This window comes from Alexandromys fortis, unplaced genomic scaffold (assembly GCF_014885135.2).
Source record: "Alexandromys fortis isolate MF-2015 unplaced genomic scaffold, M_Fortis_MF-2015_v1.1 scaffold_94, whole genome shotgun sequence".
Lineage (NCBI taxonomy): Eukaryota > Metazoa > Chordata > Mammalia > Rodentia > Cricetidae > Alexandromys > Alexandromys fortis.
This window is the reverse complement of record NW_026067979.1, coordinates 581,782-607,737: the sequence shown is the minus strand read 5'-3', so window position 1 is coordinate 607,737 and position 25,956 is coordinate 581,782. Positions and strand designations below refer to the sequence as shown.

At 44.3% G+C, this 25,956-nt stretch overlaps 1 protein-coding gene and 1 long non-coding RNA gene across 2 annotated transcripts in view; one reads left to right on the top strand and one right to left on the bottom strand.

Moving 5' to 3' along the window:
- Positions 1-2,103: 2,103 nt before the first annotated feature.
- The window catches only part of LOC126511025 (uncharacterized), a 28,911-nt gene continuing 5,058 nt past the window's right edge, over positions 2,104-25,956 (bottom strand). The window contains exons 2-3 of the long non-coding RNA XR_007594583.1: positions 4,789-4,866; positions 2,104-2,232 (exon numbers count right to left, since the gene is read on the bottom strand). This is a non-coding gene — a long non-coding RNA (uncharacterized lncRNA). The remainder of the gene's footprint in view (positions 2,233-4,788; positions 4,867-25,956) is intronic.
- On the top strand, positions 14,255-16,658 carry LOC126511024 (splicing factor YJU2-like). The gene has a single exon (XM_050157850.1). The coding sequence runs from the start codon at positions 15,267-15,269 to the stop codon at positions 16,206-16,208; it is 942 nt and encodes a 313-aa protein (XP_050013807.1). The 5' UTR covers positions 14,255-15,266; the 3' UTR covers positions 16,209-16,658.

The following is a 25,956-nucleotide window of genomic DNA, read 5'->3' as shown; positions in this document are numbered from 1 at the left end:
AGATTTCATAGGCATTTGCATGGCATCCACCTATCCTGTGTTTACATATCACGGGCTTTCTTAGGCAAGCTCTGTTCTTCGTATGAATTCCTAGGAACACAGGCTTCCAGGCTTTGCCAACTGCCTCAATCATGCTCCATTTGCAGTCTGAAAGGAAGGGCTTCCAGGCTTCCTCTGCCAACTGGCTTCCTTTATACATTAATTCTGATCTTGCTATTTTTCAGAAATTTGACGGTTGCTCCTGTCACAACTTTCCACCCAGAGCTGTGGTCTCAGAAATTGTTCTTTTTGGGGTTAGAGCAGAAGTATAATAATCAATATTCTATAATTACTTTCATGCTGATGAAAGTCACAGTTCCTGCCTGAGAGGAATCACAAGGCTCTCTCCCTGGTTTATTTATTGGTTAGAAAAGACACTTTGGGTTTCCTGTAGTGGGAGTTTAGTTTGAAAATGTTAAAATGTCCTAGAATCCACAAATTTTAACAAGACTAAAAATACAAGTTTTAGATTAAGACTGAGCTGGAGAAGGAGACCCGTATGCTTGCCCGGAGTGACAAGGAGAAGCATAAGGTGCCAGGCAGTGGGGCACTCTCATGGTGAGCAAATATATAGGTGGGTATGAGAGAGAGAGACAGAATGGTTGCTGTCATGTAGTAGAGGCAGATCTGAAGAGGTGAAGGCTATGAGGAGTCTGTTGAGGAGGGTGGCCTGCTTGCTATCTGGGGCCATGGTGATGTCTGGACCTGGGCTCCTGCCAAGGCCCATGTCTGGGTCCATGGCTCTGCTGCAGCCTCTGTCTGTGTTGATGTCTGTGGTTTCTGTTACCACTGAAAGCCAAGAGGAGAGGGCTGCAGAGAGTTGGCCCTGCCCTCACAGGCTGCAACACTAGGGAGAACTGGTCTTGCCACTCACTAAGTGCAGCGCTTGGGAAAGCAGACTCTGCACTCTGCACCTCACCTAGGCAATACAAAAGCACTGACACTGTTGGCAGGGGCATGGGTGAGCTGCCTCAGGGTGCAAGAATGGGAGAGCTGGCTCCACTTCCCCTCATCTGCCATGTGGTGGCAAAGGCAAAGGAAAGATGCCCTCCGCTCTCCTCCTCTTGCCATCCTTGGCAGATGGGAGAGCTAATCCCCCATCCGTACACACACCAGCTACAGCACTCAGGAGAACAGGCCCTGCACCTTGCCTGGGCAGCACAGTAGAGCTGACTCTGTTGATGAAGCAGTGAACTTGCCCGGGAACATGAATGTGGGAGATCTGGCCCCACCCCTTATTTACCATATGATGGCATGGACAAGAGAGAGACCCCCCCCCCCATTACTGCCTGTGGCAGGTGGAAGAGCTGGCACTGAGGTCATGAGAGTGGGGGTGCCATCCTTGTCCCTCACCAGGCACAGCACTCGGGAAAGTATCCCCTTCACCTTTCCTGGGCAACACAGTAGAGCTGGCCCTGGTGGTGGATGTGTGGGTGAGCAGGACCTGACAGCGGAAGCTGGAGAACCAGCCCTGCCCCTTGCTGCTTGCTGCATAAGGTGAGCTAGCCTGGGTGGTGCTGGAGAGCTCACCCTGGTATTGAGAATGAGGGCAAGCTGGTGGATTGGCAACCCAGCAATCACCCAGGCCCAGAACCAGCGTTATGAGTTGGCCCACCCCAATATCCACCCCATCTGTGATCTGCTGGAGCATGTGAAGGGGACAGACCTGCAGATCTAAAGCTACAGGTTCTCCACAACACACCTGTGTGTAATAACAGGGTAATAACAGGATAACCAAGAGGTGTCCCACTGAGGACCCAGCATCAACAGTATAGCAGAAACCAGAGGTCTTGAACCCAATCAATGACTCCTTGCAATGAACACTTACAAGTATACAGGGACTAAAGGTACACTGTGTGACTCACGGTGTCATGCTACAGCTTCTATGATGAAATTTTTCTTTTTCTTTTCTGTTAAATTTTATTTATTTTTGGGGGCGGGGGAGGGTTCCAAGGGCAGAGGGCAGATATGAAGGGATGGGGAGATGAATGAGACTGAGATCCACGGTGTGAAAGCCACAAAAAAATATTTTAGCCACGATTTACTTAAGAGGATTGGATTCTTTTCTTTTTTCTTAGCCACGCTCTGGGACTGACTTCTGTTAACATGTAACAAAGAGGGTCCATGTCGTCATACAGCTTGCCAGAATATAGGATGAGCTCTTTTTCTACAACAGGTCTAAGAAACAGATAACTTTAAAAAAAAAAAAAAAAAAAAAAAAAAAAAAAAAGAAAAAAAAAAGAACTAAGAAACAGATAACTTTAAAAAAAAAAAAAAAAAAAAAAAAAAAAAACAAGGAATCACAACCTGGAAAATGTACTGATGCTAACTATAAAATTTTGGGGAGATGTTTAGAGAAGAAGTAATGGTTTAATTAACCAAATTATAGTATTTAAAGAGTTGTTTAGGGTTTTTTTTTTCAAACTAGTGATAAGAAAATTTCCCCATATGATGGAAGTGAAGGCTTGTTGTCTTCCCTGCCCACCACTCCCCCACAGGGTTTCTCTATGTTACAGCATTTACTGTCCTGGAACTCACAGTGTAGCCCAGATTGACCTTAAACACCCAGAGATCCATCTGTCTCTGCCTCCCTGAGTTCTGGGATTAAAGGCGTGCACACACACACACACACACACACACACACACACACACACACACCATCCTCCGACTTGGTTGTCTCTTTATTATACAGTTTTTTGGTTTTATTTTGTTTTGTTGGTTTTTTGAGACAAGGTTTCTCTGTGTAACAGCCTTGGCTGTTCTGGAACTTACTCTGTAGACCAGGCTGGGCTCAAACTCAAACTCAAATTCAGAGATTCACCTGCCTCTGCCTCTGGAGTGCTGGGATTAAAGGCGTGTGTTACCACTGCCTGGCTTCATTATACAGTTTTAGCTTGGTAAAATTTTGTTTTTATTCTGTGTTTTTGGGTGCTAACATCATCTTTCAAATGAAACGTGTGTTGTGTGAGACTTTGTGAGGCAGCGTCTCAGATTCCAAGCTGGCTTTGTATTTTGAATCTTCTTGCCTCTACCTCCCAAGTGTGGGGATTACAGGAGTGTATTCCATGCCAGGCTTCAAACAACTTTATGCAAGTTGTTCTGGCTTCTGATTTTCTTCCAAAGGAAAAGGAGAGGAGAAAAGTAGGGGGAGAGAAAGAAGGAAAAAGAGGGGGAGGGAGAGGAATAAGGGGGGAGAGGAAAAAGGGGAGGAGAAGCAGGAAAAGGAGAGATGGGTAGAACGCCCCCACGAGGCAGTCTGGTGAGAGGTCCTTGGGTCCCTGGCAGAGGTTTAGCCCCAGATTGACTGAGGAAGTCTGGCCCCTTCCTTGTGTTTCCTACCATGTCCTCCCCACTATTGCCATTCAGTATGCAACCCCTAAAGGCCCCAAGCATTGAGTTTGCCCAGTCATAGATTGGAAACTCTAAAACTCTGAGTCAAAATAAGTATTTTCTCCTTAGACATTTGTCACCTCAGGTATTTAATATAGAAAATGGGAAGGGGAATCACACACAAAGCTTCTTGCTCTGAATTCTCAGGAAATGCCTCCTTGCAGAGACACCCATTCATGGCTCTGGTTTTCGTGGCTAGCTTGTGTGGAGGCAGGGGGTGGTGAGAATTATTTTGGCAGGCTGACTGTTCTCATTGAGACATAGCTTTTCCAGAACAAAGTATTTTCAGAACATTTACTGGCAGCAGGACATAGATGATATCACAGAAGTCATTCCGGCACTGCTGAGCTGTTTAATTCCCCGGTTAAATACCGTTCCTATGTCAACAGCTCTGAGTCAGAAGGCCAGAGCCACATCACAGCCACAGAGACTGCTGGCCACCCAGGATGCTGCTTCTTCCTGATATTCATTTCAAATACATTATTCTTTTACTTAATTCATCTGATTTATTGGGGATTTGACATTTTAATCACAACTGAAAATTTTCAATACATTTGAAATGATTGAGCCTGGTTTTCTTACTCCAACACCACGCAGACTCAAAGATGGAGAAGCACATGAGGTCACATTTGTATATTTGCTATATTGTTATTTTGAAAGGAATATGGGGGCTATAGAGATCAGTTAGGCACTTCCAGGGAACCCAAATTCAATTCTCAGCACTCACGTTGAGTAGCTCACAACAGCCTATAACCCTATAACTCCAACTCCAGGAGATCTGACACCCTTTTCTCACATGCATACACCCCCACATACACACACACACACACACACACACACACACACATTTAAGAAAAACAGTACCCACGGGCGTACCTGCAAGTCAATTTGACACAGACATTTTTCTCAATTAGGATTCCCTCTTCCAAGCTATGTCTAGGTTTGTATCAAGTTGACAAAAGCCACCAGCACAGCCGCTCACCTCTTCTGTGTATCTTCCCAGGGGAGATGATAAACATGTTCTTCTCAAAATCCTTCATGTGAATATGCTTTGACGGTTACCAAGATGGGTAAAGAGACCCTGATCATCATTTAAGCATAAGGAGGCCACAGCATGGTTTGGCTCATTCCTTTGCAGATGAGCCAGAGAAGAGTATGGAACATTTTTTTAGCCGGGCGATGGTGGCGCACGCCTTTAATCCCAGCACTCGGGAGGCAGAGGCAGGCGGATCTCTGTGAGTTCGAGACCAGCCTGGTCTACAGAGCTAGTGCCAGGACAGGCTCCAAAGCCACAGAGAAACCCTGTCTCAAAAAAAACAAAAAAAAAAAAATCTTGAAATTCTAGATACAGTTACTCACCTATAATTCCCAACACTCTGGAGGCTGAGGCTAGAGGATTGCTTCACATTTGAGGTCAGCTAGGTATTAGAGTTGGACCTGCAAAAGAAAATTAATTGCTGGTCCAATCAGATGGCTCAGTGGATGGGGAGTGTGACACCAGGCCTGGCTTTGATCCTGGGACACACATACTGAAGGAGAAAGTGGACTTGTCCACGTTGTCCTGTGGCCTTTAAATACGCGCTGTGGTGTGTGTGTACACAATGCAAACATCAATAAAACATAAAAAAAATAAAAACTTTAAAAATATATAATGTAATAGTCTAATATGTACGTGTGTTGGGTTTTTGTTTGTTTTTGTCAACTTTATGCAAGTGAAAGCATCAGGTAAAGGGGAATGTCAACTGAGAAAATGCTTCCATCAGATTGGCCTATCGGCAAGCCTGTGAGTAATGATTGACGTAGGAGGGCTAGACCACTGTTGCAGTACTATTCCTGGGCAGACGCTCCTGGAGTACATAAGGAAGTGGTTTAAGTAAGCAAGAAAGAGCCAGCCAGTAAATAGTATTCCTCCACGGTCTCTACTCCAGTTCCCGCCTCCAGGCTTCTTTCTTCAAAAAAAAAAAAGATTTTATTTATTTATTTATTATGTATATAGTGTTCTGTCTGCATGTGTGCCTGCAGGCCAGGAGAGAGCGCCAGATCTCATTAGAGATGGTTCTGAGCCACCATGCGGTTGCTGGGAATTGAACTCAGGACCCTTCTAAGGCCAGTCAGTGCTTTAACTGCTGAGCCATCATTCCAGTGCCACCTCCAGGTTTCTGACTGAGTTCTTGATTTACCTTTATGATGGACTACAAGTGTAAGCCGAAACAAACCCTTGTCTCCTCCAGTTGCCTTTGGTCATGGCGTTTTCCTGCAGTCAGAATGTAGCCTAAGACATAAATTGGTACCAGAGAGTGGACCATTGCTGTGAAAGACCTGACCATGTTGTTAAGCGAGGATTGTGAAGGGTTTTGGAACTGGGGCTGAGAAGTTGTTGAGTGTCCCGAGCTGTTATAGGAACTCTGACAACAATGTCGAGGGCAGTGTAGACAATGTACGCCTGGTTTCTGAAGTTTCAGAGTCCCTTAAAGATGCCACCGTTTGTGTGATAGTTTCAGTCAAGAATCTAGTGCCAGTCGACTTGGGTTGAAGTATCAACAATGATTTCCTAGAGACCAACATCACAGAAGTAAAACCTTGACTTTGCTGGAACAGTCAATGATGGTTTCCTGGGGCTAAAAAAATCAGTTGTGATTAAGGGACAAGCATCTCTGAGAGATGCTTCTGGGAAGCATTTCCTCAGGGTCAGTCCACAGAGCTGTGGTCCAGAGGTAGCCAAGGATGCGTCTGACACTCCTAGCAGCTGCACTTGGTTATCTATCAGGGTATTGGCTTAGAAGGCATGAAGGGGTCATGGAGAGCAGCTGAGAGTTGTCATCACGTGGCTGAGGTGGTGAAAGGGAGGCGTCTCTCGGCTCAGGGCTCCCAAGGCCAAGTTCTCAGCACTGTGGAGATTTATTTGACCCAGAGGAACAGAGGGCAGGGAATAAGAAACAAAGACAAGAGAGAGAATGAGGGGGGAGGGGAAGGGAACAAGGCAGAGGGGAAAGGAGGGTTTGTCCCAGAGGAACAAAGGACTGCCTCTGGGCTCCTCTAGAGAGGAGACACATGTGGTCTATAGGAAAATGGCAGTTTATAAACGTAAACTCATCCAATGTTAGGATGAGTGTTTAATTTTAATTGGGCATGTTAATTGGGTGAGCCAAAGGAGGCTTTTGATTGCTGGACCTCAGTACTTAGATAGGACCTTGGTATGCAGGCTCCAGAGGAGACCGTGGTGGCTAACTCTAGAAGGCAGAGAGAAAGGAAAAAAGCAAGACCCGCCAGAGCTACATGCTCAAGTGGGCCTGTGTCCCTTCAGGCAAGATCCCTGAAACCTGGGCCAGGAAATCATTGGTCCAGATGCGGCATATGGACAGCCCGTCATATTTAAAGTATCAGGACTGTAAAATGCTCACCAAGGACAGCACCAGCTGTGAAGTGCGGCTGACCTGAGCTTATTAGATAAGCCATTGATGCTGCAGATGGCAGAGCTGGACAAACGGAGCTACGCAGGATCTTTGGAGCCCGTAGGATGGACAGTAGGATCCAGATGTCAAGCACTGAATTTTTTAACACTATTGAATTTTTGCTTTGATTTTGTGAATGTGCCTGGCTTCCTGACTCTTAAAGAAAATATGTATCATATTTTTTATTTGGGAGTAGCCCACAGATGAGATACTTTCGGTTTTTAAGAATCTAGTATAAACAGAAGAAACATTGCCAACCCCCCTTTTTTTTTTTTTTGGTTTTTCGAGACATGGTTTCTCTGTGGCTTTGGAGCCTGTCCTGGAACTAGCTCTGTAGACCAGGCTGGTCTCGAACTCACAGAGATCCGCCTGCCTCTGCCTCCCGAGTGCTGGGATTAAAGGCGTGCGCCACCATCGCCCGGCCGCCAAACTCTTTTTATGAGGCTACAATTACCCTGATACCCAAACCACGTAAAGGCATTACTAAAAATGAGAATTATAGACCAATCTCACTCATGAACATTGATGCAAAAATATTAAAGAAAATACTGGCAAATCGAATCCAAGAATACATCAGAACCATCATTCACCATGATCAAGTTGGTTTCATCCCAGAGATGCAGGGATGGTTCAACATACGAAAATCTGTCAACGTAATCTACCAAATAAAAAAACTGAAAAATAAAAACCACATTATCATCTCATTAGATGCTTAAAAAGCTTTCAACAAAATACAACATCCCTTCATGATAAAGGTCTTGGAGAGAGCAGGGATACGAGGAACATACCTAAACATAATTAAGGCAACATACAGCAAGCCAACAGCTAAAATCAAACCAAATGGAGAGAAACTCCCAGCGATCCCACCAAAATCAGGAACAAGACAAGGTTGTCCACTCTCTCCATATCTACTCAATATAGTTCTTGAGGTCCTAGCTAGAGCAATAAGACAACAAAAGGAGATTGAGGGGATAAACATTGGAAAAGAAGAAGTCAAACTCTCACTATTTGCTGATTAAATGATAGTTTACATAAGTGACCCCAAAAAATTCTACCAAGGAACTTCTACAACTCATAAACACTTTCAGGCCTGGCGGTGGTGGCGCACGCCTTTAATCCCAGCACTCGGGAGGCAGAGGCAGGCGGATCTCTGGGGATCTCTGGGAGTTCGAAGCCAGCCTGGTCTACAAGAGCTAGTTCCAGGACAGGAACCAAAAGCTACGGAGAAACCCTGTCTCGAAAAATAAAATAAAAAAATAAAAATAAACCACTTTCAGTAATATAGAAGGATACAAGATTAGCTAAAAAAAAAAATCAGTAGCCCTCCAGCACACAGATAATAAATGGACCAAGAAAGAAATCAAAGAAACATCACCCTTCACAATAGCCACAAATAGCATAAAATATTTCGGAGTAACTCTAACAAAACAAGTGGAAGACTTGTATGACAAGAACTTTAAATCTTTGAAGAAAAAAATTGAAGAAGACACCAGAAAGTGGAAAGATCCTTCATGCTCTTAGGTAGGTAGAATTAACATAGTAAAAGTGTCAACCTTTTTAAAAATTATTTATTTATTATGTATAGAGTGTTTTATCTGCATTCTAGAATAAGGCACCAGATCTCATAGATGATTGTGAGTCGCCATATGGTTGCTGGGTATTGAACTCAGGAACTCTGGAAGGGCAGTCAGTGTTCTAAACCTCTGAGCCATTTCTCCAGCCCTGAAAATGGCAATCTTACCAAAAGCAATCTACATATTCAATACAATGCCCATCAAAATTCCAGTGAAATTCTTCACAGACCTCAAAAGAATGATACTCAACTTCATATGGAAAAACAAAATCCCAGGATAGCCAAAACAATCCTGTACAATAAAAGAACTTCTGGAGGCATCACAATCCCTGACTTTAAACTCTACTACAGAGCTACAGTACTGAAAACAGCCTGGTATTGGCATAAGAACAGACAGGAGGACCAATGGAACCGAAGAGAAGACCTGGGTATTAATCCACACACTTAAGAACACCTGATTTTTGACAAAGAAGCAAAAAATATCAAATGGAAAAAAGAAAGCATATTTAACAAATGGTGCTAGCGTAAATGGATATCAACATGCAGAAGAAGGAAAATAGACCCATACCTATCACCATGCACAAAACTCAAGTCCAAATGGATCAAAGACCTCAACATAAAGCCAACCTCACTGAACCTTATAGAAGAGAAAGTGGGAAGTACACTTGACCACATTGACACAGGCAATCACTTCCTAAATATAACCCCAGGCAGTACAGACACTGAGAGAAACAATTAATAAATGGGATCTCCTGAAACTGAAAAGCTTCTGTAAAGCAAAGAACATGGTCAAAAAGACAAAATGACAGCCTACAGAATGGGAAAAGATCCCCACCTGCTGACTGTCATACTAAATCTGCTTGTCTTTCTGCCATTTTATTCCTCTCTCTGCCCCTTCACCCCCAGAAATGGCCTTGGCTGTTTGCCCCAATAAGTTTTTTCCACCCACAGGGTTTGGTAGTTTGCTGCCTCACTGCTCATAAGTGAGGAGAGCACGAAGTTCAGGGGCTGCAGGCTCTTTCTTGTGTGAGATCAACTAAAACCATACCGAATGGAGCTTTTCAGAGGCAGCAGGCACCAGGGACACAGTATATGGAACATACTGGAACTACTGGCCAGAAAGTGACTGTCCACCAGTCCAATTTGTTTCTGGTCATCTAGATCTGGAATTGGTTCCAGGTTTTCTACCAAGTCTGGGTAATCAATGAATCTGCAAGGCTAGAGGAGATAATAGTTAAATTAAATCACAGACGGTAAATAGTCTATGATCTACTAATCTCATTCAGTTATGAGAATTTCCAAAATATTTTTGATATAGGACTTTCTAAAAACTTACATTTCTTTCTTTGTTTAAACCTTTAATTTTATTTTATGTAGACATTTGTTTTGCCTGCATGTATGTTGGGGCACCATGGCATGCAGTACCCTTGGAGGACAGAAGAGGGCATAACATCACTTGGGACTAGAGTTGCACACAGTTGTGAACCAGTTCTCAAGGCCCTGTTTCTGTTGTAGAGGAAGAAGCTTTATGAATTGTTTACATAGGTGGGTACAATTTAGGAGTGTTAAGAGAAAGCTAGGCAAGATGGTGTATGCCTGTAATTCTAGCACCCTGTAAGTTTGAAAACTCCAAGTTCCAGCGTGGATAGAATAAAAAGGTGAGCCAGGTGGCGGCGGCACTGGGCTTTAATTTCAGCACTAGGGAGGTAGAGTCAGGTGGACCATCTACAAAGTGAGTTCCAGGACAGCAAGAGCTTTAACAGAGAAACCCAGTCTCGAAATCCCCTCATTCCTTCTCTGAACTGCTCCCCCAAAACAACAAAAAAAAGATAGCTTTCATTTATTTATTTTGAATAAATATAATTACATTTGCCAAAATGAATGAGTTGTGCATTCTACCCAGAGAAATATACGATCCAGGTACAGTGAACATCCTAGGGACAAACAGTGTTCGTATTGCCCAGTGTAGGTTCTACAACTTCTGGGGAAAGATGAAACATTGTCTGTTCCCCCCAGAGAGCATAGTGATCACAGACCAAACAGTGAATTCTACACAAACCTACTGTAGTGAACCAGTGACATTACTGGGGTCATTTACAGGAAGAAGTGTGGGTAAGAAATTACAGTAGCGCGAATGACTAAAGGCAGCTGTATCCCCCAAAAGTTCACCCCAGCATGAATGAAAGAGGACTCACAGAAGCTACATCCCTGGAACTCCCTACAGAGCTTACAGGCTGTGTAGTTAGTTGGAGTCCACTCTCCTAATTGTTACTCTTGTAGAAGCTTGGGAAGGAGTCTTATTATCTTGTAAGCTTCAGGAGCTTCCTGAGATTCGTGTGTTTTGATTATTTTCTGAACCTTAAGAGACGGGGCTGCAGGAGTGGATGTTTCAATTCAGAAATGAGAAGAACACAGCAGGCAGAGATGGAATGTTACGTTGGGGGCAGGAGGAAGTTTTTACTCTGAATCTCTTATCTGAGATAAACTTCAGTGGATGACAAAATGCCCCTTTTCACTTAATATTTCACCCACAGTATAAATAGGCCTTCCACATTAAAAACACACACACACACACACACACACACCCATAATTCAACGTGAGAAATGGAATAGGATAATGGATGAATCACACAAATACATGTAGGTTTACTTTTGGATCTAATTTCATTATTGCTACAGGATACTCAATGGATATATTGAGTTATTATTAGTAAGTTCTGTGAGTTGCCTGGAAATCATCCCTCATAGCTAGGGTGCAACTCTAATGGGCAGGGATCAGTGCTGCACGGAAGACTCCATTACGTCATCTTTCTGCGTCACTAGAGAAAAATGACTTCATGATAATTCACTGGGAAGTTCTGGACCCTGGAAAGACTTTCTAAATAACAATGCCAGCATGTCCATTCATCACAGATTGTGGCTAATAAGTATTTTTCATGTTATTTTAAAATAATTGAAATATACTCAGATAGACAAATATCTGTCATTTATCCTCGTTGGAGTTGTGTTTTATAATCATGGAAGTCAATAATCTAATTTGAATTTACTTGCTTTTCTTGCCATCATCTAAATCATTATTAAATCAAACCAAGTGATGTGCGTCTCCTCATCTCCAGATGGAAAAGTACATTCAATTTATTTGAAAACCCTTCGCACAGCAGCATCACTTTCGGAAAATACTCAATAATTGCCTGATAGATAGTCCTCTTGCAGCCCAGTGGTATTCTGGTTCTATTCCGGAGCGTCTTAATGCAGGAAAAACCTCTGGGGATTGAATAAGCAACATCTTCCTCCGAGCTGCCAAGCCGGAGAGAAGTCCAGATCCTCTTCTTTCCCCACACACCTGCCCTTAAATTAGCTACGTTTCACACCCTGACCCTCAGCCTGCAAGTGTCTTGTCTTATCCCCAACTCTGCTGCCCTCATCACAGGCATTCCACATCTGGAGCAAAGACAGACACGGAGAAGTGTTGGGGGACAGGACATCCGGCTATGGGGAGACACAGGGTTTCGGTTCTGTCTGCCTGACGCTACTGTGCCGACCTGTGCTCAGCACTGTCCTGCTTTCCCTGTGTCCGACCCAAGGGGAGAGATTCAGTATGCAGAGGCTGGGCTGTCTTTCAGGCTAATAGGATTTTGAGGTGCAAGGTCAGCCACGCTCACACTCCAAACCTGCCTCCTCAGCTCTCCATTGGATACCTGTTAAGTGAGGTGCTCACTTTTAGGGTCAGCATGTTACGTCTGTCTTCAGTGTGCTCTTTTGATTAGGTTGATTTTTTTTTTTTTTTTTTTTTTTTTTTTTTTTNAGAAAAAAACTGCAGGCTCAAGGTGTTCCTGCCATTCTAAACTTTCCTCTTTGTTCTGAGCAGGACCAAAAACTGTGTCCAACATTTTTCCTTTTTTTTTTTTTTAAATCTTCTTGAGACAAAGTCTCACTATATCCAGGATTTGGCGATGTAGGCCAGGCTCTCAAGATCTAGGATTGTTACCAGATTTATCTGTCACAGCCTGTACCCCCACAAGCCAGTTTAAAAGACCCACATTAAAAGCAGAAAATGGTTTATTCAGCATGGCCACATGGGAAGAGGGATGTGTGTGTGCGTGTGTGTGTAAGCGTGTGAAAGAGAAAGAGCAATTAAACCACTCTTCCAGTTCTGCACTTGAGGCTCTTAACATGGATGGACAGATGGACAGACAGAGGGGCAACAGCAAGTATCAGGTTCCAAGGAGAAGTCAGACCCTAGCACCAGAGACAGACAACGGCATGACATAGTCTCTGAAGAGACTCAAAGCACACAGGGAAGCTCTTCTTATTCCTGTTCAGGATGGGGAGTTTCACAGCAAGAGCCTACAGCTAGTTAGGCTCTCTACTTCCCAGACAGCAAGCTGGGAGTGGGTGGGAATCTAATCTGTGCACAATGCAACAATACCTTACTATCAATACCTTACTATCAATACCATTTCTTTCAGGTGGTGGTGTAGATCTTTTTCGGTTTTGGTTTTGTTTTGAGACAAGGTTTCTTTGGGTGTAGCCCTGGTTGTCCTGGAACTCCCTCTGTAGACCAGACTGGCCTTAAATTCACAAAGATTCACCTGCCTCTGCCTCCCAAGTGTGTGGCGGGGTGGGGGCTAAATGTGCCACCCTCCCACCCTCTCTCCCTCCCACCTTAACACCCCCCAAAGGTGGTGCGCATCTTTAATTGCATCGCTCAGGAAAACAGCTGGATTGAAGCATGATTAATAAAAACTCAGGGTCATAAATTGGGGTTCAACCTGAAGATCCACTGGCTCTTACGTTGACCTCAGTCTGAAAAGGCAATCCTGCCTCAGGAATTTCAGAATGAGACAGTGTCTGAGAAGTCGTCCCCCCCCCCTCCCGCTTTTATTCTTCTCTGGCATACACAGCGTGTATGCTGGTGTCTGTAAAGCCACAGGCAAAGGACTTATTCGTGAATTTGTGCCCCAAACGTTGGTCACCAGATGTAGCATGAATAATAAAAGCCGAGAGACAGATATTGGGATTCAAGCTGGAAATCAGAAAAGCAAAGCGCTGGGTGGTGGTGGCGTGTGCCTTTAATCCCAGCACTCGGGAGGCAGGATCTCTGAGTTCAAGGCCAGCCTGGTCTACAAGAGCTAGTTCCAGTACAGGCTCCAAAAGCTACAGGGAGACCTGTCTCAACACCCCCCCCCCCCAAAAAAAAAGGAAAAGAAAAGCAGTCAACCTCTAGAGAGACCTTTTCCCTCTACTGGCTACCTCTCTTCATCAGAAAGTTCCGTAAGTAGCAAGGTAAACAGTTCAAAATAACTTTGGGAAGTCCCTGAAACTGACCAGATTTTGCTAGGCCTCTCCCTGCCAGTATAAGCAATAAAAGTTGAGAGTCCCTGTCAGCTGAGCTGCACAAAAGACTGAGAACAGAACAACTGCCTGGAAAAAGCAGAAACCGGCTGGGCTGCCTGGAAGAGGTTTAGACCAGCTGAGGCACCTGGAAAGGTCACTTTCCAGTCTGCAGAGCTGCCTGCACTCCAGGCAATGTACTCCTCGTTCTTAGCTTAGTGAGCTGCCTTTTATGCTGAGTGGGCCTTAGCGATAACTTTTATTCCAATGTCTTTCCATGGCCAAGTGACCCTCACAATCCGCAGTTAAAAAATTTAGAATAAACAAAACAGAAGCCAACTGTGTATTCGGAGAGAGAATATACTCCCCCTATTTATTTTTGTGAAATACTGTTTTATTACCATATGCATTCTTTCTACCATAGCTTGCCCAGTAGGGTTATATGGAATACCTGTAATATGTTTAATATCATTATTTACACAAAATGTTGGAAATTTTCCACTAGTATATGCAGGACTATTATTTGTTTTAATAACATTAGGTAAGCCCATATAAGCAAAAGCCAGCAGGCAATGAGCTATCACATCCTTAATTTTCCCTCCACTATGCAGCGAAGCAAAAACTATGTTAGAACAAGTATCTACTGAGACATGCATATATTTAAGCTTTCCAGCTGAGGGTAGGCAGGACACATCCATCTGCCAAATGTCATTCGGTGTAAGACCTCGAGGATTAACTCCAGCCATGGGTGTGTTATGAAAAGGAGCACAGGCGGAACATTGGGTGGTCACTTGTAAGACAGTGGCTCTGGAGCGACCAGAATGGTGCTGCAAAGAACGAGCATTTAAGTGATTTTTTGAAAATAGAGTTTAGAAGCCTTTTCTTCGGGGCTGGAAATAATATCGGGTATATGCATCTGCGAGTTGATTACCCTTGGCCAGGGGTCCAGGTAATTGAGTATGACCTCTGATATGACTCACAAAAATAGGATCCCGCCTGGGCCATAATAAATATTGTAGACAGTATAATTGTTGTTGTATACGGGACACAGGAGAAATATAAGGAGCAGTTTCTAAAGGAGCAATAATTTGAGACCAGTAAATACTATCAGTATATAAATTAATTGACTCATCAGGAAACATTTGTAATGCTAGAATACAGGCTGTTATTTCAGCTGCTTGAGCAGAGACATTGCCAACAGGAGTTTGGGATACTAGACCTTGAGAAACTACCACAGCATTTCCTTTCGGAGAACCGTCTGTAAAAACCAAAGGCCTAGGTTTTACTATTTGCGGAAAGTACTATTTGTGGTTAAACGGTCAGATACCACAGCCAATGAGAAAGCTAAAGCCTGTGAACTACGTCAGTAAGCCAGCCCAGGAAGTGACGTCAAGAGAACTGCGGGCGCTTGTCCGAATAAATTCCGTGGAGACCGAAGACAACTGCTCCTTCGCTTGCTCGACGAACAGGAAGCGAACATGTCGGAACGGAAAGTTTTAAACAAATACTACCCACCTGATTTCGACCCGTCAAAGATCCCGAAACTCAAGCTACCCAAGGACCGGCAGTACGTGGTTCGATTGATGGCCCCCTTCAACATGAGGTGTAAGACATGTGGAGAATACATCTACAAGGGGAAGAAGTTCAATGCTCGCAAGGAAACAGTCCAGAACGAGGCCTACCTGGGCCTGCCTATCTTCCGCTTCTATATTAAGTGCACGCGCTGCTTGGCCGAGATTACCTTCAAGACAGACCCTGAGAACACGGACTACGCCATGGAGCATGGAGCCACACGCAACTTCCAGGCCGAGAAGCTCCTGGAGGAGGAGGAAAAGCGTGTGCAGAAGGAGCGCGAGGATGAGGAGCTCAACAACCCCATGAAGGTCCTAGAGAACCGCACCAAAGACTCGAAGCTGGAGATGGAGGTGCTGGAAAACCTGCAGGAGCTGAAGGACCTGAACCAGCGGCAGGCACGCGTGGACTTTGAGGCCATGCTGCTGCAGCACCGCCTGTCGCAGGAACAGCAGCGACGGCAGGAGGAGGAGGAAGATGAGCGTGAGACTGCAGCCTTGCTGGAGGAGGCTCGCCACCGCAGGCTTCCGGAGGATTCCGACTCTGAAGATGAAGCTCCGCCTTCCCGACCACGCTCAGCAGCAAAACCCAACCCCATAGCCATCCTGGACAAGGCACTGAAGGCCAAGAGGAAGGCAGAGGCAGTGCGCAGCAGGGCACAGCTGGCCAGATTGGTGGTCCCAAAGAAGGTGAAGGTGGAAGCCAAGGAGGGCTCAGAGCAGCTCCAGATGCCTGCTGTGAGTGCCCCCGAGAGCAGGAAGACAGTCAACCTTGCACCCCAGACACCTGGGGCCTCCTCCCTGAGCCAGCTGGGTGCATATGGGGACAGCGAGGACAGTGACAGCTGAGCACCTACAGCGACATCACAGACCCAAGAAACCAGAGGAGGAGATGGGATCAAGGAAGGCACCCTCAGCAAGTTCCTCTTGACCGTGTCTGCCGCAATTTGTCCTCTCTTCTTTACACACACACTCTGAGAAACATGCATGGGAACATAAATAAATAAATGTATTGTCTTTAACTATCAAAAAGTTATGGGTAAAATACAGTATGACAACCCTAAGGGAAAAAGTTGGTATTTACATGGTTGCAGGAGTCAGTTCTCTCCTGCTATGTACCGTGTGGGTCTCCAGGTATTGAATTTAGGTCATCTTGGAGGCAATTGCCTTTACCCACTGAACCATCTTGCTGGCCCTTTACTTTTAATCTTCCCTTGTTCTTATTTTGGATGCTTCTCATTGAAGAATATAGAAAAAGATTTTTAAAAAAATCAATTTTGTAAGCCTTCCTTCCCTTTCTTTCTTTCCTTCCTTCCTTCCTTCCTTCCTTTCTTTCTTTCTTTCTTTCTTTCTTTCTTTTTGTATTTCGAGACAGGGGGTTTCTCTGTAGCTTTTGGAGCCTGTCCTGGAACTAGCTCTTGTAGACCAGGCTGGCCTCGAGCTCAAAGAGATGATCCTCCTGCCTCTGCCTCCCCAGTGCTGGGATTAAAGGCGTGCGCCCACTACTGCCCGACCTTTGTACATTTCTTCAGTGCAATTACTAGTCCATGACCATTTGAATCTTTTCACTTTCTTTGTTACTTGTTTCCTCTGATCTTTATTCTTTTTCTTTAGGTATTCCTTTGGATTCTATGTGACTGTGTTTTTTTTTCTATTAATTTCCTACACGTTTTTCTATATTGGATGAAATCTACAGGGCTCTTTTCTTCAGTTCATGATGAGTGTTGAAAGAGGAAGCTTCTGTGTGTCAGCCACAGACAGAGCAAGTCATTTCTTGAGAGCTGAAACCATTTCTCAGAAAACCATGAGGGTAGGAGACAGAAAGGCTTCATCAGAAGTGGGTGGGCTTACTTTTTATCCAATTTTTAAGTTACAGTCCTGTTAGATACTGCATTTCTTCATTCAGTTGGTGGCAAGAATAAGAAGAGGTAACACCCTACAGAATAATAAATATGTTCCTTCCTGTGCTGCTGCTGGTGCTTTGAGGGATGGATAGGTAAGATTGCCCCCGGAAGTGTGATTCCTTTGTTTCCCTCCTTTATGCATCTTTTGAAAGATACAGAGAGAGAGAGAGAGAGAGAGAAGAGAAGAGAAGAGAAGAGAAGAGAAGAGAAGAGAAGAGAAGAGAAGAGAAGAGAAGAGGAGAGAAGAGAGAGAACCAACCATTGCCATAGAATGCTGATCAAGAAAGTACTGTGGACTTTGGGATTCAAGTTGTAGAGCCCTTCCCATTTTGATGATCTCATTTCAGAGAATCCTGGGCAAAAATAAAAACTATGACATTTTTTTTTCTAATTCGGAAGTCAAAAGTTTCCTTTGTTGGAAACAAACAATTCAGGGGTTCCAAAGAGGTGATTCAGCAATTAAGGGCTCATGTGTCCTTGTCCTTTTAAAGGACTCAAGTTAAGTTCCCAGCATCTATATCTGGCAGCTTAGAGCTGCCTATTATTACTCTGTCCAGTTCCAGGGGATCTGAAGCCCTCTTTTGGCCTTTAAGAGCATCCACATACACAGGGCGCACCCCTCCCACACATGTATATGTAAATAAAAATAAAACATTTTTAAAAATTTAAAATGAACAGTTCACAGATTTGGGAGTGACTAAGACTAGTGGATCATGGAAAGGAAACAGTTAACTCCCAGGTTGTCAAGGGACCTCTCTGATGATGCAAACTGAGTACCTGCTAAGTAATCCCTAGTAAGTGAATGACAGGGTTCTTTGCCTTTGTTAGGCATTGGAATTGTGAAGTCACAGGTTTTCAAGGTTTTGATGAGGATTTTTCTTCCAAAATAAATATATATCCAGTCTTTTTTTGATATTTCAAGGTGATATATTTCCGTTAACACATATTTAAAAAAAAGTGTTTGCTTTTTTTTTTATAATTTCTTTTGAATCAAAAGTGTGTATTTCTTTTTACTTTTTGTTACGAGGTCTTATGTAGTCCCGGTGGCCTAGAATTCACTGTATAGACCATGCTAGACTCAAACTGAAAGAGACCGTCTCTCTTTGTCTCTGGAGTGCTGGCATTGAAGGTGTGGCCACTGTGCTCTGCTCACCATTTCCTTTTGAACCTAAATAATGAGACAGCTGTGCCCTTGACAGTTTGTTTTCCCTAGAAGAAAATACAGATTTAGTCACCAGCTGTGCTTACTTGTAAAGTGCTGTCCTGATTTCCTAAGGATTACTATTTTCTCTAGTCATCTCTAACAAAACTTAAAAATTGTCATTGAACCCTGAGAGAATGCACAGCGTCCCTTTGCTTTTGTTGATTGGATCAATCATTGTTAGACAATGAAGCAGAGCCCTGTGATGGCACTGGGCCTTGGGTGGCTTTCAGATAGTGTCCAGAGTCCTCTGTGCTGTTAGTCTCTGGGTGTGAATACTGTCTTTATCGTTTTGGGTTAAAGACTGAAGGAAAATAGCTGAATGGGGTTGAGCTTTTCTTCTAGTCTTGGCTTCTAAGCTCTACCTTGGTCTGGGAAAGTGTTCTGCAGATGCACTGGCTTCCTAGCACCCTGTGTGTGGGCCTGACCTTCTGAATTGCTTGTTGGCCAAAATAGTATGAGTGCGTGTGTGTGTTTGTGTTTGGTTTGTAATCTTATTGTGATTAGAACATGAGGAAATGTATTCCTTTGGGCGATACTGTACTGGAGTCTAGATTTTGGTGGTTGTTTTGCTTTCTCTAAAAATTTGCATTCTTCCATGGGGGTGTGCTATCCATGAAACATATGGTCTTAATTTTGTTGAGTAGGAAGCTGTCCTTGTCTTGTACAGTGTGACAATTAAAGGATGATTGAGCTGTTAACAAAATAAAAACTTTTTCAGAAGTGCTTGCTGACATCATCTTTCCCAGAAAACTAGTACACGTGATTTACTATAGCCCGATTGTAGTTTTCTTTTGCGGATGACGTGTAATATTAAAGAGGTCTTGTGGCCGGGTGGTGGTGGCTCACGCCTTTAATCCCAGCACTCGGGAGGCAGAGGCAGGCGGATCTCTGTGAGTTCAAGACCAGCCTGCTCTACAGAGCTAGTTCCAGGACAGGCTCCAAAGCCACAGAGAAACCCTGTCTCGAAAAAACAAAAACAACAACAACAACAAAAAATTAAAGTTAAAAAAAAAAGAATATATTCTCTGAAGTTAAACATCATACATTCAATTTGTAACTTAGTTTTATGTGTGTGGCTTTTTTATGTTTAGGATTCTGAAGTAAAGTTAATCTTGGGGATAAATTCTCATTGTTTCCTTTCTGCCGGGCGGTGGTGGCGTGTGATACAAGGTCAAGTGTTGCATTTTAGATAATAAAATGAGTATGAATTCTAATCTTCAGTTTTTATTTTTAAAATGTAGAAGTGGGCCTAACCTGTTAACATAGTCTTCAGTATTGAAGTTTCCAGTACTCTTGTAAAGGATACAGATGGATAATCCAATTATTTTAGCTTCTCGGTGTTAAGCATTATTTAAATATAGTTGTATGCATGCTACCAAGAAGTGAAGAGTCTGTTCTCATCAGTTTGAGCCCAGTTATGTTTTTGCACATAGATACTCAGTTCCTAGGCACTGAGACTTGAGCTGACTTTTCACTTCCAGTAAGGTAAGTGCCCTATTCATTTTGCTGCACATGCTGGCCCGTTTTTCACGTTACTGTAGATGATAGACTACAAATAGAAGCACTTCCAATACCCAGCAATAAGATTGTTTTAACTTCGTCATTTAAAAAAAATAGGCAGGGCTGGTGCGATGGCTCAGAAGGTAAGAGCACTGGCTGCTCTTTCAGAGGTCCTGAGTTCAATTCCCAGCAACCACATGGTGGCTCACAACCATCTGTAATGTAATGAGACCTGGTGCCTTCCTTGCCAGCAGTACATTGTATGCTTAATAAATAAATAAATCTTAAAAATAAAAATAAAAAAATAGGCAATTTAGGGTTTGTCTCAACTCTCCTTTTTTGTTAGTTTATATTTTCTTTATTTCTCTTATCATCTATAACTGCCTTAGAATATTACCATCAAATAAAAAGGAATGGAAAAGTTGAAATGACAGTTATGATTTATCGTTCTCTGCTTTCAGATGATCACAGTCGTGTTAAACTGCAGAGTACTGAAAATGATTATATTAACGCCAGCTTAGTTGACATGGAAGAGACACAAAGAAGTTACATCCTAACACAGGCAAGTAGTGCAGTGTTGGGCAGAAGCCTCAGAGTAGAGCTTGGCTGCCGGGCTCTATACAAAGCTGAACGTGTGATGACATTTGCAAATGACATGATCTTCAGCTTGAACTCAAACATCTGCCTCTGGGTTTTTATTACTAGTGCTACAGTTTCCCCCTTTACCTACCAACCTTCCTTTGACTATGTGCGATATCTGTCTCCCCTCTGTCTAGAGGCAGTCCTTTGTCCCTTCTTCCTTTCCCTTGTCCCCCATCTACTTTTTATCACCACACCCTAGCCTATTCGAGCACAGACCTTTCTTTTTTTCCTCCTCTTAAAATTATACCTGCAAAGTCATTTGATTGATGCTGGTTTTCTGCCTGAGTCAGCAGCCACTTTGACTTTTCTTCCTCACTTAATAAAGCATCTCTCTGTGGAAACAGGTATTTAGGTCTAGTTTGTGCCTAATCTGGGGTTTGGGAGGAAACCCCCACTGTTTGGGCATCTCCTTAGGTCCCATCTTTGCAGCCTCAACTTTTCCTCAAGCACCTCATCTGACGCTCCACCCTCCTTCACTCCCCCATTGGGCTGTTAATATCCATCCCGCACAAATAAACCAGGCTCTCCATCTCAAGATCTTCCTTATTTCATTATTTCTTCAAAGCCCATTTTTTTTATGTAAGGTCACCTATTTGTGGCTTCTGGAGGTTCAGATGTAGTCATATTTGGGGAGTCTTATTCAGCCTGCCACACTGTGTTGTTGCAAATGTTCTTTTCCAATTGTCTGAGAACATTGGAACTCAAAGGGCTGAGAAAGTGTTCTCTTTTCTCTCATTCCAATTCTTAGAAGTGACCTACAAAAAAAGAATTGTCTCCCTAGACTCTGACACTGCACATCAGCTGTCCCAAATAGCCAGGCCCTGAGGTAGTGATTGCATTATCTGAGAACTCAATTTCCTTTTTCAGGTCCCAGGATGACTAGCCCCATTACAGGAGCAGAACTGGAGAACAGTAATTGCCCTGTTATCAAGGGGAGAGGAGGTGGGTATGTTGACGACAGTGAGCACTGTCTGTAGAGGCCTATATTGTCTTTGCTTACATAGAACAGAAATTGAACAGAAGGTGGTCCTTAAAACAACCACGCGGTGGTGGCACACGCCTTTAATCCCAGCACTCGGGAGGCAGAGGCAGGTTAATCTCTGTGAGTCTGAGGCCAGCTTGATCTACAGAGCAAGTTCCAGGACAGGCTCCAAAGCTACACAAAGAAACCCTATCTCAAAAAACTTAAAAAAATAAAAATAAAAAACAATATATGTTAATAGGATCTACCAAGTATACACGTCCATTTTCCAAGTATTTTTGATAGTTTATCGCGTGGTGGGGAAAGAATACAGTGAACGACTGTCCTTCCTTCTCTGCCATCAGTCCTCCACTCGAACCTTCCTTTAGCTTAGTTAGAGCTGTAGCCAACTGTTCCCCCCTTATGCTATAAAGACCCAGGTATCCATTCTTGCACTTAAGACTGTCTTGTCTGTGGCTTTCAACCCCAGTATGCATAGCACAAGGCCAAGTCAAGCCAGTCTAAACAGGGATACTGTTTTCAGTTCTGTGACTTAGGAAATAAATTCTTTGTCTGTTTGCTGTTTTTGTGATGGAGTTTTGTGAACAGTGCAGGCTGGCCTTGATCTGGAACTCTTTGAGTTTGCATTTGACTCTTAACTGTCCTGTCCCCCACCCCCAACCCCACCCCCATGTGTTGGGAATTACAGGAGAAAGTACTTATCATACCTGGTCTTCAATACTGAATTCTTGACATAAAATATCACAAAGTGTCTGTTCTTCCTGCGGGTTACAGATGACAGGGTGCTTGGATCCTCTGTCACCACAGTGTACAGCAGCCCCAGGGCCTGACACAGACCCTTATCCTTGGTCACACAAATGGCTGCTTCCTCCCACTGGGCCCCATCTACCCCCAAGTCCTGGCACACAGATTTCTTGCCCCAAATCCACGACAGCTCTGCGCTGTTAACAGTCTCCTCGCACTCAAACAACAGGCTCCGGAAAGTCAGCCATGTCCCTGACTGGAAGGCAAAACTCTGAACTCCATCTGCAGTCCGAGGAGCCCAGCACGTCAGTTAAGACATTATTTATTATACCGCGCATCTCTGAGGCTCTCCTGCCAACAGGTGGAAACCTGTTGGGAGTATGGGCTTTATAAACATCGGTGGCAGAGTACCTCCATGAAGCTCGACCCTCAGAACTGCAAAATAAATTTATAGATTAATTAAAAATAGGCTGTGATCTTGTCACTGTCTTATCGCAGTATTACTGACCCTGTTTTTGGAGACAGGGAACCACTTAGGGCTGTCCTGGGCCTCCATCCTGCCACCACCTGTGGGCACGGGAGCTGCAGAATACACCAGCATGCCTGGTTCCACTATGGCTTTTTTTTTTCTTTTGTTTTTTTGAAACAGGGCTTCTTTGTTTAGCCTTGAGTGTCCTAGACCTTGCTCTGTAGACCAGGCTGGCCTTGAACTCACAGAGATCGTCTGCCTCTGCCTCCTGAGTGCTGGCATTAAAGGTGTGTGCCACCACTACCTGGTTCTACAGTGACTTTTAACTGTGATCCAGGCTACCATGGGGAATGGCAGCCTTGGAAAAGTGACCAGAGAAGATCTGCCTTCCTCTCACTCTCAGCCACTGTGAGTACCCAGGCTTGGAGCACATACCCCTTTAAAAGATTCACTCTTACTGCTTTGTGTGGTATCTCATGCCTTTAGTTCTAGTACTTGAGAGGCAGGCAAATGTCTATGAGTTTGAGGCCAGCCTGGTACATAGTAAGTACCATGCCAGTGAGAACTATACAGTAAGACTTTAAATATTTTTATTATTTTTAATTATGGGGGGGTGGGTAGGTGCCTGTGAGTACGGGTGTCTGTGGAGGTGAGAGGCATTGGATCCCCATGGAGCTGGATTTACAGACAGTTGTGTGCTTCCCAGTGTCGGTGGTGGGAACTGAACTCGGGTCCCCTGCAAGAACTTTTAAACTCTGAGCCACCCTTTCGAACCCTTTAAGAAACTCAAATCCACAACGCCCTCTGCCCCTTCAGAGGCAAGAAATCAAGACCATTAGCACCACCACAAGGATACTGCTCCTATGTTTCTCCCCTACATCTCCCTCTGTTCTGCCCACACCACTGCCATGGATACTACGATCTTAATCACCTTCTCCCACCCCGCTTTATTCAGAAGGAAAACAAACTCACCAGCCGCTCCTGGGTGAGGTAGGGTCTCTTCCTGAGTACTCATGAGACCACACATGTGATGACTGCCTTAGGCATGAGGGAATATACAGCTCTCAAATGTCTCACAAGGATTCCAGGAAAATCCTCAGGGCTGCAGACTGAAGTCTGACTTAAGGACCTAGCTTCCCTCCAGAAGCCTTAAGGATGCTCTCTGGCCATCCCCTCCATGGCGAAGTTCATCTTTTTCTTCTCTGCCAAACTTCCCACGAGAGCGAGCACCTGTATCTTCTTTGCCTATCTTGTGTTGTGATTCAGTCCTACAGCCAGAACTCTGGCCTCCCTTGGTGTTGAGGACAGAGTGTGTGTGAGAGGGGCTGTTCTGTATTTGTGTGGTGGGAACCTGAAGAGAAAGGCAGACCGTTTCCACACAGAAGCAGTCACAGTCCTTCATATCACAGCAGATGTAAGCTACCCTGCCACTCCACGACAACGTAAAAAACAAACAAACAGAAAGCAGCAGTGTTGAAACAAATCTCAGCGCTGGGGCTGTCTCTCGGTTGGTCCAGTGTTTGTCTAGCAGGTGCCAAGTCGTGGATTCGATCCCCAGCTGTATAAACTAGGCGTGGCAGTGCACAACTATTGACCTAGTTAGTACTTGAGATATGGATCTGAAGTTCCATACATGATCGCGGAGCAAATTAGAGGCCCCATATCCAAAACATTTCTTTAAAAGTTTATGTGTCATTTAAACTGACCTAGAACAGATGAAATATGTGAAATCTAACTCACTGTAGATCAGCATACTTCATGAATCAGAAAAGGACAGCAAAGCAGGCAATAAAAACATGTGATCTCAACCAGTTGGGAGGCTGAGGCAAGGGGAGCAAAAGTTCAGGGGCTACCTATGCTCCCGAACAAGTTCAAGGACAGCCTGGACAACTTGGTGAGACTTCATCTCACAGGAAGACATGGGGACACGGCTCAATGGTACAGAACTTGTTTAGCGTGCACTGACCTCGGTTCAGTCCTAAGTCCTGAAGGAGGGCAAAACAAACACCGTCGGAAACAATAGTGTGTTCCCCATAAGCAAGGGTACCATGCTCACCCTCTTCGAAAGAATAATAACAGAAACATTGTTGGGGACTATGGACCACCAGACCCTGAATTTCCCGTAAACAACTTGTTTTTCTCTGCGCTGAGTAACCTGCAGCTGCTCTGAGCACGAGGCCCTGATGCCAGGGGAGTGGGTTCTGATGAGTCTGCAGCTGAAAGATCCCGAGAGCTGGGGTGTGGCCAGAGCCCTAAATAAGCTGCCTTGAGCACAATAAAGGGAGCATGCTTGGGATTCTTGTCTTAAGGATGTCCCTGTGGCCACATCTGTCGTCTGTCTCTGTCTGTGTTTGTGTGTTTTAAATTTAAATTCAGCCTAGTTCCCGTAGCAGTAGAGCATGGAACGGAACCGGTGCTTTACAGAACCTAAGTATGGGTAGGCTTATCCCTCCTCCATTAGCAGACATTCAGGGGCCCTAAGCCACTGGGTGAGCAGGCATCACCTGGTGACACCTTTGTGTTGGAGCAAGAAAATCTTTGTACTAAAAGTATGGCTACGTCAACACCTACCAGAATGACAGCCTAAGGGGTCCTGGCAAGAGGATGGACTCTCAGTTGTCCGTACTCTCCCCTACCACAGCTGACTTCTGTCAAGACCCCTCTGTTATCAAGAAGCACTTCAGATGTACTGAGGAAATTGGTATTGAGCTCTAACAAAGCTATCTGCTCTTACAGGCTAAGGAAAACTCCAGGAATTGCGCAAATCCCAAACTCTGCAGCTATTGTGGTTCCCAGCTCTATACGAGATGTTTTGGTTCCACCTACTGGCTGCTGTCTACTAAGGCAATCCAGAACCCTGGATGGAGTCCATCCACAGCCCCACGAGCAACCGAATGGGTGGATGGACCTGTGAAAAGGGGATGGTTCTCACAAATATAATCTTGGGGGAGAAAAGACAGGTTGGAAATTACATTTATAGAAAGTTAAAAAACAGCCGGGCAGTGGTGGCGCATGCCTTTAATCCCAGTACTCGGGAGGCAGAGGCAGGCGGATCTCTGTGAGTTCGAGACCAGCCTGGTCTACAAGCGCTAGTTCCAGGACAGGCTCCAAAGCCACAGAGAAACCCTGTCTCGAAAAAAAAAAAAGAAAGA

What these genes read in the sequence shown, in the direction of transcription:
- LOC126511024 (XM_050157850.1), top strand. Translation starts at nt 15,267, where the DNA reads ATGTCGGAACGGAAAGTTTTAAACAAATACTACCCACCTGATTTCGAC.